This window comes from Vicia villosa, unplaced genomic scaffold (assembly GCF_029867415.1).
Source record: "Vicia villosa cultivar HV-30 ecotype Madison, WI unplaced genomic scaffold, Vvil1.0 ctg.002646F_1_1, whole genome shotgun sequence".
NCBI lineage: Eukaryota > Viridiplantae > Streptophyta > Magnoliopsida > Fabales > Fabaceae > Vicia > Vicia villosa.
This window is the reverse complement of record NW_026705993.1, coordinates 122,988-137,501: the sequence shown is the minus strand read 5'-3', so window position 1 is coordinate 137,501 and position 14,514 is coordinate 122,988. Positions and strand designations below refer to the sequence as shown.

The following is a 14,514-nucleotide window of genomic DNA, read 5'->3' as shown; positions in this document are numbered from 1 at the left end:
CAGTTGAGTCATGATTGGATGATATATGATTCCCCAGCAAGCTCTTAATGAGATTCTTGGCCCGAATGCCTCTCTTTCCCCAGTAGAGTGTTTCTCTCCAACAGATTGGCCTGTTTCCCCAGGAGAGTCATCTTATTCCCCAGTGGAGTTGTCTTAACAAGGTTCTTATGCTAAGTTCCTTATCCCCAGCGGATCTCTCATATCCCTAGAAGATCGCTGTGCAGAAGTATTCATCTTCCCCACTGGGTTTCTTTCCTCAGCAAAGATTCATTTGCATCCTCAGCAGGATCTGTTCTCATCTAGGACTTCCCCAGCGGAATGCGTCCTGCACAAGCAAGTTGGTCACACCCCATCAGAGTTGTCTTCATGACTTGCTCTCATCTCCACATCCCCAGAGTGTCGAGAATTTGCTTCTCCTATGAAGTTTCCAGGGTATCCCCAAGCAGGGTTTATTCCCCAGCCAGAGCTCGCATCCAGATTCGATCGTTTCCAGCAGATTTCTGATCCATCTTTGCCAGCTCGCAGTTTGTGACTTCCGGTCACTTATCTTATCCTCCCCGCAGAGTTCTATACTCTCTCCAGGACTGCTTCAGCAATTCAGTGCTCCTCCGCTGTTTCCCTAAGTAGCATCCGAATCATGCATCATTCGCATTGCATTCTCAAAAGCCTATAGCGTCTTCCTTCTCAGGAACGTTATTCCATAAACATTCATACATGCATCATGCATAAATCATATCATATCTATTTCTTTCTGCAGGAAAGTTATCAAGATACAAATGCCTCCCAGAGAGCAACTCGCCTAATCATTACAGGCGCTCATCCTGATGTTTAAATCAGAAGAAGTTTGTCTCCCTCTCCCTGAAGTTGTCAGATCAGATGAAGGGATTACTTATTCTCGATGCCCAGATCAATCAAAGTTTTTTCTCCCTGCTTGCGGGGTGGTACATTCCTTCTTATGGCAAGTTGGAATCTTCTATTGATCAAGAGTGCAAATTTTCGAGTTCATTCTAGTATTCAATCTCCTTCCACCTCAACGGTTCGAAACCTCTGTTTCTCACTCGTCAGGTTCAAGAAGTTTGAATAGGGGCAGCTGTTGCACCCCAAAATTTGCCCTCTTTATTTGAGCTATAAGTTAATAATGACGTTTATTTCGTCATTCAAAAATTGAATAATTATAATGAAGAGTTTTCATGGGTTTAAGAAAATACGGTGAAAAAATGGTTTATACGGTGGAAATACGAGAAAATTCATAAGTCCCGTCTGGAATGTGATATGAGCTGAATTCCCACGTAGTCCCCGACTGTTTCGACGACATCTACAACTTTCGTGTTCGGCTCGGAAGCCAATTCTTTGAGGAAGGTTGCCATATTTGCAAATTACTTGAGGTTTCGCAGTGAAAAACGGTGCTGAATGTAGGGTTTCAGGCCTCGGAAAATTCATATCTCCCAATCCGCTCGTCGGATTCGCTTGAAAATTTAACTGGAGCTCCGTACCATCATTATCAACATTTCAAATGTTCGGACCGAAGGCCAATTATGCACGGAAAACTCCCAGAATTTTAAGGATCGTCACGTTCTTTCGGTAAAAAGTGTGTTTTCGAGTATGTCGCGCCGAGTTCGAAAATTCATAACTCCTTCGACTTTTATCGTATGAAGTCCATTCCGACGGCATTTTTTCGGAAATTTCTTTAGCTTCGATTCTTCGTCACACATGCTTGTTCAGATTTTGAGCCGAAGTTGGAGTTTTATCGAGTTCTTTGAGCGGTACTCACAAAATTCTGCACAGTCGCGCCAGATGAATCGACGTTTCTCGTCATTCAAATGCGCGTAATTTCTTCATCGCTTATCGGATTGAGACGATTCTCGCGACGACGAGTCAAGAATTTGGTCATCTTCACAATGGCATTGGTTTCGTTTCGGAATTCAGAGCCGAATCGAGTTTCCTTAAAAACGAGCCAAAATGAGACGCACCGAGGGCAATTTGGACATTTCGCGTTGATAATATATAAACATTTTGCTCTTCACAAATTAAAGGAGGACTCTCATAATTTCAATTTACCAAAAAAAGATCAAAAACACTTTCTCTCAATTCTCTTTCAATTCTCTTGAATCAAAATCACAAATTACATAAAACTTTCATCAATATTCATCAATTTTCTTCAAGAGTCAAGAACAACATGGATTGAAGAATCAAAGATCGAAGTTCGAATCTCTTCTCCCTCTCCTCACTAGCTCGCGCGCCTCACTCTCTCTCCTCTTGGATTTTGCTTTCGCATTCGTGTCGTTCGTGTCGTGTTCGCGTTCGTGTTCGTACTTCGGTTTAAATCTTCATCCAGTAAGCCTTTGAACCTTGAATTGAATGCTTAATTGTTGATGTTAACATGATTCGAATGTTAGATCTAGGTATTGTTTATGTTTAATTGAGGATTGATGATGATTAAGTGTTGGATTCAAGTTGTTAGATTGAAATTTTGCTTGCAATCGCATGTTGATACAAGTTTGGTGCACTATGTGTTTGTTATAATGCTTGCATGAACTTGTTGCTTGATGATCATTGATGATGACTTGAAATCTATGTGGATTGATGCCTAATTGTGTTTGTTTGATGCTCATAATGCTGTACAAATTGAGGCAAATTCGTGCTTGGTTACATCTCTTATTGGGTGCATGATTGAAGTGCTTTTGAATGTTGATTTTGCTGATTTTTCACTTCTGATGCTGATGTAACCGGTTACCTGATTCATGTAACCGGTTACATGACTTGTTTTTGACCATGTTACGTCACTGCCAGTGATGTAACCGGTTACCTGATTCATGTAACCGGTTACATGCCCCCCTTTTTCTCAAAAAAATAGCTACTGCCAGTGATGTAACCGGTTACCTGATTCATGTAACCGGTTACATGACCCTGTTTTCCGAAAAAAGGATAGTTTCTGCCAGTGATGTAACCGGTTACCTGATTCATGTAACCGGTTACATGCTTTTTTTTTAGTTTTTTTTCCAACTTCATTTTGTTGTATCCCTCGCATCGTTTCGAGTTTTTATGCATGTGAATAGTGTTTTTCGAGTGTAACGATGTTTCTGGAGCCATTGGTGATGTTCAAATTTGGGTTCGGTTGATATTTTGTCGGTTTTCTTTGCTTTTCCCTTGTTGTTCGTTTATCATTCAAATAACGCAGTTCCGATTGCGATATGTTGTTATCTCTAACTTGTGTGCTAGTGCGCAAGGCTTGTTGGATGGTCATCGATCGACGCTTATTACTTGAGTGTTCCGCTTCATTTGTGGGACACGATCCATTCACCCGTGTCGTGTTCTCGTCTTGGAGACACGTTCCTATTACTTTATATCTGCTTGTTTGGTTTGCTTGTTCCTCTTGCAGGTGTATTGTGATTGTGCTCGACGCGCATGTCGACATTTGTGTGCTTTCATGGCTAATCGATGTGCTGACTATTTGCTTTTGCTTTGCTAGCTCGCTCTCGGGATCGTAGTTTCCTTGCTCTCTTCGCTTTAGTTTACGGATCATCATCCGTTTGGTATTGATTCCGTTTCATTTTATTCTTTCTCGCACTTTATCGCTTTCTCGCATAATCCTTTAACATGAGAAGTAGGACTTAGACATGCATCTGGCCAAGTCCTCGAAAGAGGCTCTGTTTTTGTTGGTGTGTTTATATTTGTGCTTTGCGGCAGGGAGTCACAGTGTAATAAGTCCTATATGGCACTCCGTTAAGTCCTCATGGAAGGCATGTGGAAAGGGTTAGCAATCAACCCCCGCCTAGTCTCATCGAGTCTGTTCGGTATGCGCACGCTACGCGTCGCTTGCTTCCGAACCAGCACAAGATCCTGTTATCGAGTATGTCAGGAAAAGGGTTCATGCAGCCGGACCCCCGCCTTTCCTATAGCTCGCGTCGCTCGACGTTGATGCTCGACGTTGTTTGCTTTCGCTTTCCCCCCGTAGGTTGATAGTTTAGTTTAGACTGGTACCCTTTGTATGCTAACATTAGGTAGCAAGCTTCCCCCCTTTAGCTTAGGTCTTCCTCATGCATCTTTTAAAACACAAACCACACTCTTTGATTTTCTTTTCTTAAGAACTTGTTTTTTCCGCTCTATTCCCAGCATAAGTCTCAAAAGGTCGAGCAGCGGAGTGTGAATGTAACTCGTTCACCTAAAAAACACAAAACAAACAGAAATTAGTTAGCCGAGCTACGGTAGCTCTGATTCTGCAAAACAGATACGTAGGCAGCGGGGTAGGGCCCGTGCGAGCGCAATCCTTTCTTTTCCCTATATTCTGCATTCATTTTAGTCCAGATTAGCGTAGATTTGTTACACACCCATAGTTTTAGACACAAGCGTGGATACCATCGAGTACGATGGGCGCGAGGGGTGCTAATACCTTCCCCTCGCGTAACCGACTCCCTTACCTTTTTCTCTGGTCGTGAGACCGTTGTTTTGTTTTGTGGTATGCTGGCATTCCCTTCCTTTTTAGGATAAATATGTTAGTGGCGACTCTGTTAATTTTCCCGGTAGCGACAACATGTTTCCCTCAAACAACTAGTAATGCAAAGACAAGGAGACTCTCTTTTCTTAACACTAATAGTCAATAAAATATAATGATGTAGATGATATGATGAAGAATTTATTTACAACAATAACAATAGCAGTGATTGCTATAAGTCCTCATAGATACACATTCGAGGACTCTTCCAATGATAGCCACCAACAAGCATGACGTTACAACATCATGTAGAACATCAGATTCTTCTCACAAATCTTGTCCACATTGGCCATCATCCAACAATAAAACTCCCTCTTGAGCTCTACAACTTCATAATGCTCCAGAATCCAACGCTTCCCACTACATTCCAAGCCTACTATCTTCACCCAATTTAGAAAAAAATCTGAATGCAATGTCAAGACATTTTTGTTTGACATCAAAATCACCAGAGGCAGACTGATATAAGTTATATGAGATCATGCAACCTTTGTTTAAACTTCAATTCTGCAGCAACGCATCAGACAAATACCCAACTCCCATCAAGGTATTTGTAATCAGCCACATTCACCGCCTCATCAAGGAAAATTTCCTCACATTCCTTTCTTCACAACCTCCTTTAGAGGTACATGCTGCAGATGTAGCTCCCTTCTCACAAATGGTTGAGCTACAAAAACCTAAGTAGATTCTTCATCATAACAGACAGACATGAATGATATCCACACCACCGACTACACTGATTTGGAGGGTTGCGTCTATATCTAGAAATATGTTTGATAGTTTTAAAAGGTTTAAAAAATAATATAATTTTATGTGTTAATGTAGTATATTATTTTAATTTTCTTTTTTTTAAATATCAAGGATATATTTAGATATAGATGTTGATACTAGGCCCATTAGGATTAAGCTCAAGTCCAAATAGCTGCAAGGTTTTGTTACAAAATAAGTGTTTAGTTTATACTATTTTAATTGTATTTATTTTATCGGGCTAGGCCCATTTTTGGACAGTCCTTTAAGTTTGAACCCTATTGTATTTATTGGATACCTCCTTCTTGAAAAGGTAGAGAATTATCACAAATCTATTTCTTTATTTGCAATATTTTTTTAAAAATATCAAAGATATATTTAGATATAGATGCAATCCTTTAAAAACCAACTGGTAAACAGCCCAGAAGTGAATATGCTATTGCTTTGACATCATTGTGTCACCACATGTAATCCAAAAGGTGAGAATGCTGTGGTGGAAACTCCCTTTTATTGCACATACTTGATTACCTTAAAACTTCTTCATCAAACTTCATAGTAATTATCATGCAGTATATTTGTTGATCAAACACTAAAGAAAAAGACGTGATTATTCATCATCTAGTAGCGTGGATTTGAATCAATAAGCAACATGAATCATTAGATGTGATTATTATAGTTTGTGGTTTATCAATTAAACACATGAAACGAAAACAGACCACAATGTTGGAACATTGCCATGATTACCTTTCAATGCATTATATTATGTCAATTGAAAAAGTTTGTTAATGGTGGTGCTTTTGAAGTCTCTTTGTGAGTGTCATTCATGATGTCCACGACACATATTCTCTAGTAGATAACAATCTTAAATCTTTTAAGGCCAGCGAGATTTCTCTCTATTTAATTATGATAAAATAGATCGACCTTATCTACAATTTTTGAAAGCAATGTGAAAGTTAATTATAATTTAACTGATTTTTTTTTAAATCTTAATATCCGACTTTGCGACTGACTAATCCTATGACATGTTCAAATACAAGAGTTGTTAGCACCTAGCTGAATTCGAATTCAAGACCTTGAGAGGAGCACACTCTCAATATTTAACTATGGTGTAAATGTACCAAATTTTAACTCATGTGCAGTAATCCACCTTCGACATACTCGAAAACGATTAGGTTCTTAAATTCCTCTATTCCAAAACCTTTAATTTTTTTAAAAAAATGTTAAATAATGGATATTATTTTTTTAAAAAAAAAATAGGAAAATAGAAATTATTATTAATATAAATACCATTAATTATTATTTCACATTACTTTCAAATAATAGTTATGCTTCTTAATTATTTGATTAAGGTATTTTTAATAGTTTATATATACAATTCTTCAAAAAGAAAGAATTAAAGGGTCTTACATGACCAATAAATTTTAATTTGCCATTTTTTAGATATAAAAACTTTTTTTCCTATTGATCTTAGCTCTATGAGCTATCTGATACCTAAAAAGCTAGCTGATACAAGTTGAAATAAGAAAAAATATATAGTGAATATTTCAAGTAATGAAAACTCAAAAAACAAACAGAAGCAGAGAACAAAATTAACTAAATATCAATTCTATTTTATTTTTATATATAACTTCAAAAGCAAGCAAACTGAACTTTACTTCACAAAATATTGCAATACATGTTGTATTTCTATACTTCAAAGTTCACTGTATTTCCTCTTGTTGTCCTTCTGAAGAGCATTGTATCGTCTCTAATATGTTAACAACATCAGCCATATCAGGACGACTTGAAGGCACTTGCGACGCACAAACCAATCCCAATTTAATCACAGGAATCGCCTCCTCGGGCGAAAAATAACCAACAAGTTTCTCATCGATACATTGTTCAACTTTCCCATCTTCCAACGAACTTCTCACCATATCACATAGAACAACGACGTCATCCTCCATATACTCCACGGGTTTTTTTCCGCTCACAATTTCTAGAACCAAAATTCCAAAACCATATACGTCGCACTTTTCCGTTATGTTAACCGTGCGACACGCAAACTCAGGAGCTGTGTATCCTAACGCACTTTGAATTTTGCTGCTCAAAACACAATGGTCGAGAATTGGTAATAAGTTCACCAAACCAAAATCTCCGATTTTCGGTTCATCGTGAATATCGATAAAAACATTAGTAGATTTTAGGTTATAATGGATTATGTTCATTTGATGTAAATAGGCCAAACCTTTTGCTATTCCTAAAATAACCTTGAACCTTGCTCTCCAAGAAAACTCAATTTTGCTTTGATCATCATCATGTAGAAGCTTATGCAAACTCCCTCTAGAAAAATACTCATAAATTATAAGCTGAAAAGATGAATTCCAATAGTAGCCTTCAAGTCCCACAAGATTTTGATGCCTAATCTTACCAAGCTTTTGAACTTCTCGCTCAAATTCTTCTTGTGATTTTGTCATACTCGAACCTAAAAGCTTCTTGATCGCAACAAAATTCTGATCTCGAAGGACTACACAATAAACAACTCCAAATCCACCGCGGCCAATTTCATTACCTTCTTTAAGAAGATTGTTCACCTCATCGGAAAACTCAACATCATCACCATTAATCATCACGAATTTTCCGCATTTTGGATCTTTTTCTGGCAAAAAACTATTATCCTCACCACCGGATAATCCAAACGGAGAACCAGAATGTGAAACCGAAGACCTAACATGGATATTCAAAACCGTAACAGCAACAACACCAACAACAATAGAAACCGCCGCACCAATAGCAATAAAAACCGATATACTAAGCATTATCTTATGATGATGGTTTTGTAAAGAAGTTCTTGAACTGTTGTAATTTGAATTAGGGTTCAAAACAATAGGTTTCGGATGATAAGATCGATCGCATGAGTGGTTAACAACAGAACCACACAACAATGGATTTCCATGAACAAATGAAGGAGTGATTGTGTTGAAGAATCCACCAATTGGTAATTCACCTTGAAGATGGTTATATGAAACATTGAATGAGGAAAGATGTGTAAGATTTGTGAGCTTTTTCGGTAAAGTTCCGGAGAGTTTGTTCCATGACAAATCTGCAGATTGAAGATTTGTTAGGTTTGCAATTGTTGCAGGGATTGATCCAATAAGATTGTTGTGTGCAAGATTCCTGTTCCATTGAAATTCACAGAAAAATAATAAAAGTTAGAAACAATGATCGATTCATAAACTCCAGAAGGTTGTTGAACTGGCCTATTTGAGTTTATCTTATGAACTGAACTATGAAGCACGGACACAGACACGGACATCAGATAAGACACTAGACACTGATAACAATTTGAAAAAACAAAATAAATTGAAAGTAATCACAAGTGACAGTGTTAGTGTCAGACTGACAATTTTTTTCAAAGTAGCTTATAACTTATATGAAAAACAATTTGATTTGATTATATCTATTGGTATAGAAATAACTTATACAAAATAATTTATATGATAAGCACTTATGCTATAAGCACTTAATTAAACTATAGCATGAAAGATGTAAAGTGTGATAAAGAACTTACAAAGATTTTAGAGCTGAACAGTTTGCAATTTGAACTGGAATTCTTCCACCTAACAAATTCCTTTGAAGCTTCAATTCAATAAGTGAAACTGTTCCTTCTATTTCTAAAGGAATGCTTCCATTAAGCTTGTTATCACTTAAGTCAAGAACATACAAAGATTTAAGCTCTTTAATACTCGCCGGAATCGAACCAAAGATATTGTTTGTAGATAAGTTCAAAACTTGCAAACTTCTAAGACCTCCGATTCCAGATGGAATCGAACCCGAAAATCTGTTAGAAGAAAGATCCAATATCTCAAGATTGTTCAATTCGCCGATCCAATGTGGAATGCTTCCATTGAGAAAATTCCCTTGCAAATTCAACAATGTGCATGAAGTGAGTCTTTGTATCGACTCCGGAATTTCATCGGTTAGAAGATTATCACCGAAATCGATCATCTTCAAGAGCAAACAGTTTCCTATATTCTCCGGAATCCTACCGGTGAACAAATTCCTCCCTAGTCTTAACTCTCTCAAATCATATAGATTTTGAACTCCTTCAGGAATTTCTCCTTTAAGAAAATTATTCGAGAGATCAAGCGATTGAAGTTCCTTCAGAAACCACATTCCGGAATGTAACTCACCATTCAACTGATTAGACGAAAAGTTCAAACTTGCCAACGAGTAGCACGAGCTCAAAGACTCGGGGATAGTACCTGTCAGATTGTTTTTCGCGAAAGATAAAACTCTTAACGACCAACATTGTTGAAAAAGCTCGTCCGGAATAGTTCCCGAGAGACTATTTTCGCTCAAATCAACAACTTTTAGATTCCAAAGTGTGACAAGAAGATCATGGTTTATTTTTCCTGTGAAGTTGTTCCTAGAAAGTGAAAGAATTTGAAGGAACTGCAACTTCATAAGACTCTTACCGATATGGCCCGAAAGAGAGAATCCATCAAGAACAAGAGAAGAAACTCTATTTGTTATAGGGTCACATTTCACACCTTCCCAATTGCAAGGACTATAATCATCTTCATTCCAAGAAGAAAGTTTGTTTTTTGGATCTTCTAGACCTGATTTGAACACTATCAATCCTAGCATATCTTCATTGAAAGGTTGGTATAGTGAGATCACTTGGAATGGAACAAAAAGAATAAGAAACAAAGAAAGGGTGATGATGATGAATTGAGCTTGCATTGTTAGGTTGATAGGTATAATGTAGGAAAGTATTTAGAAGAGGATCTTATGAACATTGATATTTCCATTTTCTTGCACTTTGTAGAAAAGTATTGGTGGGTCCAAATAAAGCATGGTCTATGAACCAAACTGTTACATCAACAACAAACTTTTGGTACATACAAATATAAAAGAAAGTTTCAAGTGCAAGAAAAAATAATGAGAGTGGTAGGGAAGAGACAAAAAGATGGTACTAACAAGTTTTGAATCACCGGTAGAAACCGAATATCCTCAGCGTGCAATTACAGAGACTTATTCCTCGAGTCGGGAAGGATTACAATGGACAATAAAACTTTTCCTCAAAAGAATTTAACACTGCTACGTGTTCATGATTGAGTTTGAATCCAGAACCTCTAGTTAAATTGGAAGAGATCCATTACCATCTTATCTTCTCCAAGTACTCGATGTGGCTGCAACAAAATGGAGTTAGAATTAAGAATTTACTGTATGAACAAAAAGAGTAGTAAAAAAACAAATAGCCTAGACAAGAAACAACCATGTGAGATAAAAAAAGAGTAAATAAACAAAGTGAAACAAGTTGAGCAAACTCACCTTTAACTTTTTTTAAAGTTCAGAGTCTCAAAGGAAGAATGAAAAGTATTTGACTCACAGAAGTTAGAAGTGAATTGAAAAGAAAAGTTTGTGAATGTGATTTTTGATGGAAGGTGGAATAAATTTGTTGTATATAAAATAATAAGAAACATGGCATTTCTAGTACCTCATTTTTTCATCTTCTTGTGATGACCGAGTAAAGTGAGGAATTTAAAGGTGGGAAGAGAGAAGCTTTTTCCATGTATGCTTTGGTTATGGCCTACGGGGGGATATGCTATGATGTGCATGAGATGGCATTTAGACAGATTTTCAGTGGGATGATGATGATATTCAAACTCTATTTTCTTTTTCATGTATTTTATTATTAAGCAAAAATAATGTATCATTGTTTTTCTGTGGAATCGTAGGAATCAAGCAATTTGGTGTTTTAAATTCAAAAAAAAATATTATTTATAGCATTGATGATGTCTGAAAGAACATATCAACTAATTGTTGCTTATCCTCTACTATATATTTTTTTAAGTAATTTTAAAGTAGGATAAAAAATTGTATTTCACTTAGAATTCAAACAGAGGGAGGGTCTAAAAGCTTCCCTGTGCCAAAACACGGCGGAGGTGCAAAAGCCTAATACCCTTAAAAGTTAAAAGTCCTAAAAAAAATTATAATAGTTAAAAGTCCTAAAAAAAAAAAATTATAATAGTTAAAAGTCCTAAAAAAAATTATAATAATACACACGCCTGTTAAAAGCCTGCAAAATAACAGTAGAACAGTGCGATATATTAAAGAGTGCAGAACTAAAAACTCGGTATTCAACAATTCGTTTTTAATGGAAGTTAGTTAACCATTCAATTTTAAGTGTAAATTGTATGGATTTATTTGTTTGAAATTGAATGGTGTTTTCCATGTCTATCTTTCGGAGGTTATTTTCCCACACCTATATAACAATTCAAAAGTATGCATAAAAAGAAACCATCAAATTTTACATCTTATACCACTTTCACTTCTAGAAACAAAAGATAAACAAAGCTAATATCAATCCCTTGTTTTAACTTAAAAATAAGAACAAAAAGAAATACAATACCAAAGGGATAATCATCCTAGCAACAGAAATCTAAGTTCATTAACAGAGTCATTGTATAAAAGGTCCAAAAACGAACCCAGCTTCTTAAGCCTCTCTGAAATACAGTTTGCCCATCACATGAAGAACAGCAACAAAAGCTATAAAACCAATGCTCATCACAAGTACTACATTAGGGGAGATTTTGAGTCCAGGTGCATCATCAGTGTAAAATTGAAGCATAGTTCCAGCTGCTCCTCCTGAGGCTCCACCACCTGCTGTTTTCCTTCTCCTCATGCTTGCGGTAGCCGCTGCACTTCCTCGTTGGGGATTTCCTCCACCTAAAGCCATTTTCTGAAATGCAAACTCACACAATTAACATCAAAACTAAGACCCAATTTAGATTGAATTCCTACTTTATATATGACATGCAAAACCTGATTTAACTTGCTGGAGAATCTATTGTTTAAAGAAAACTCATACTTATCATAAGAACAAGTTTTTTAAAACATAATTTGTTCTGCAACTACTATTAAAGATGAACTTGACATGGTTTTAAATCGCACTCCGCAATGAAGTAACTTCTGCAACCGCATCAAACCGCAATGGCAATGTGATTTACAATCAAACGCCCAACCGCATTATAAACAGCATCAGACAGTTTCGTCCATGTTTCTTCAAGTACTTTCATCAAAACTAAAAATTTCATAACCTCAAAACTCAATTTACTACTCACGCAATGAAGAACTTAATATTAAGTATTTTTTACCAGTGTATTACAAACATCTCGCAAAAAAAATTCACGCTGCACAACCGCAATGCACCTCAACTACCGCAATGTGCATTGCAGCTGTAGTGACCGTAATCACAACACTCTCAACCACATCCACAACTGCAACCGCAATTTAAAACCATGGAACATGACTACAATTCAAAACAATATTAAGAAAATGAAAAAATAAAATGTACCTCGAATTCAAAGAAGTAATTCAAATAAAGTATTATTAGCATTCAAAACCCTAGTTCATAAATATCAGAAACTTTGATTCAATTCTAAAAAGTTAGAAAACTACAAGCAAAATTCAAAATCTCAAAACCCTAGTCCTAAATCTATAAACAAGAATCTTAATTGCATGAAACTCAAAATACAAACACAAATCAATTTTACTCATCCGATTAAACAACTGGAAAACAAAATTTGAGAAACGAACCTGAATGATGAATTCCGGTTACGGAGATTCGTCGGCGCCGGTGATCTGAGACGGTGAACTCGTCGTGTTAGGTGAATGAAGTTTTAAACGACTGTGTTTAGTTGTTTACTTAGTCGTAAGAGGTTTATAAAAAGAAATGAAATTTGACTTGGATTTGTGATGTATGTCCACGCGAATGTGACCAATAAAGATTTGCCACGTAATCATATTCTGCGTGTTATTATTAATTAGCTTTATTCACGTGGGAAGTCTACTATCTACTATCTATACATTATTAATCAATTGACCACTTTTCCTATTTTACCCTTTTCCCAAAAAAAAAATTTACATTGTAAGTTGGACATAATGGTAACTAACAAATTAACCATTCACTCCCAATTAACATTTAACACTTGGCAGCCCCAATTATGCTTCAATTCAAAAATATATTTCCCTCCTTACCCAAAAGTATTTTCACTCTCATACACTATTACAACCGAGGACAACAACAAACCCTACTGTGTTCTCTCTCTTTCCCCTCAAACCCTACCTCTGCCGCCGCCCCTTCTCCTCCCTATCTGCCACTACTATCACCTCTAATGGAAAAACCAAAACTATATTTGTATTCATCATTCGACAACCTTTCCAATGAACATATTATATTTTTGTTTCGAGCAATACTGGCTTTGGAGGTGTTTTTGTTATGATCAAATGCGTCCATATTCATCAACAAGTAAGTTGCTTTTACTATGATTCAATTTGGGGTTTTGATTGATTTCCTTTTCTATTAGTTGATTGAGTTTTTGTGTTTTGATTTTGATTACGAATCCACCAAAGATCCCACATGTGCACATTCTTGCGAAACCTGTTTTATGATTTTGCGAAAATAACTTTTGTTAGATAACCAACCATATTTTTAGATCTGATCAGCTTTATTAGAAGTCTCTTTCTCATCTTCATCTCCGGTCAGCAATGCTCCTAACGGTAAAATGTTTCTTTGTTGGATCTCTAAAACTTTGTGTTTCACTTTTGTTATTTTTTTATGTATTTTATAATCTGATCTATAATATTTGATGTTGTTTTCTTCTTCCCTTTATCTTTGCCTATTGTCAATCAATTTCAGTTTCTTTGGGATATGATTTAGATTGCATGGAAATGGACTATTTTGATCACTTGATGGGGTAGGTGTTTCCTTAGTTTTCGATTCAGTTATGCTAAATCATTCAAATAAAAATTATTTACAACTAATTATTTAAGTTATTTATCTCAAATAAATGTAGGAATTAGAGTTGCTTGGAATGTTCATGTTATTTATAAACAATGAAGGTGAATTGATAGTATAGAAGTGACAAAAATATCTCCATTCATTTTGTTCGTGTCCAATATCGATATGATATTGTTGGTGTCGAGTATCAATAGTGCATTGTGTTGGTGTTCGATATCGACAAGATACTTAGACATATAACAATTCGATCATTTTATGATTTTAAATTATTTTTTGTGTCAACATGTTTGTTGTGTAATATTTGGTGTCTACGTCGGGGCTCCATAGCTTGTGATTGCCTTTGTTTTCGGTAAAACTGATAAAGCAGTTTTTTTTTTTACTCAATACATAGAAAAGTTACTAATAAGTCAAATAATGAATATAAATGTTAGTCTTCTTTATTAGTATAATCGTTGAAACATTATGTGATCATACATTTTAATAATTTCAA

At 36.0% G+C, this 14,514-nt stretch overlaps 2 protein-coding genes across 2 annotated transcripts; both read right to left on the bottom strand.

The window, feature by feature from the left end:
* Nucleotides 1–6,844: 6,844 nt before the first annotated feature.
* On the bottom strand, nt 6,845–11,375 carry LOC131639456 (probable LRR receptor-like serine/threonine-protein kinase IRK). The gene is made up of 4 exons (XM_058909951.1): nt 10,553–11,375; nt 10,199–10,410; nt 8,787–10,090; nt 6,845–8,392 (listed from the first exon to the last, which is right to left on the bottom strand). The coding sequence occupies exons 3-4, from the start codon at nt 9,959–9,961 to the stop codon at nt 6,937–6,939; spliced, it is 2,631 nt and encodes an 876-aa protein (XP_058765934.1). The 5' UTR covers nt 9,962–10,090; nt 10,199–10,410; nt 10,553–11,375; the 3' UTR covers nt 6,845–6,936.
* A 144-nt stretch (nt 11,376–11,519) lies between these two features.
* On the bottom strand, nt 11,520–12,973 carry LOC131639457 (protein transport protein Sec61 subunit beta-like). The gene is made up of 2 exons (XM_058909952.1): nt 12,821–12,973; nt 11,520–11,963 (listed from the first exon to the last, which is right to left on the bottom strand). The coding sequence occupies exon 2, from the start codon at nt 11,958–11,960 to the stop codon at nt 11,718–11,720; it is 243 nt and encodes an 80-aa protein (XP_058765935.1). The 5' UTR covers nt 11,961–11,963; nt 12,821–12,973; the 3' UTR covers nt 11,520–11,717.
* Nucleotides 12,974–14,514: the final 1,541 nt, after the last annotated feature.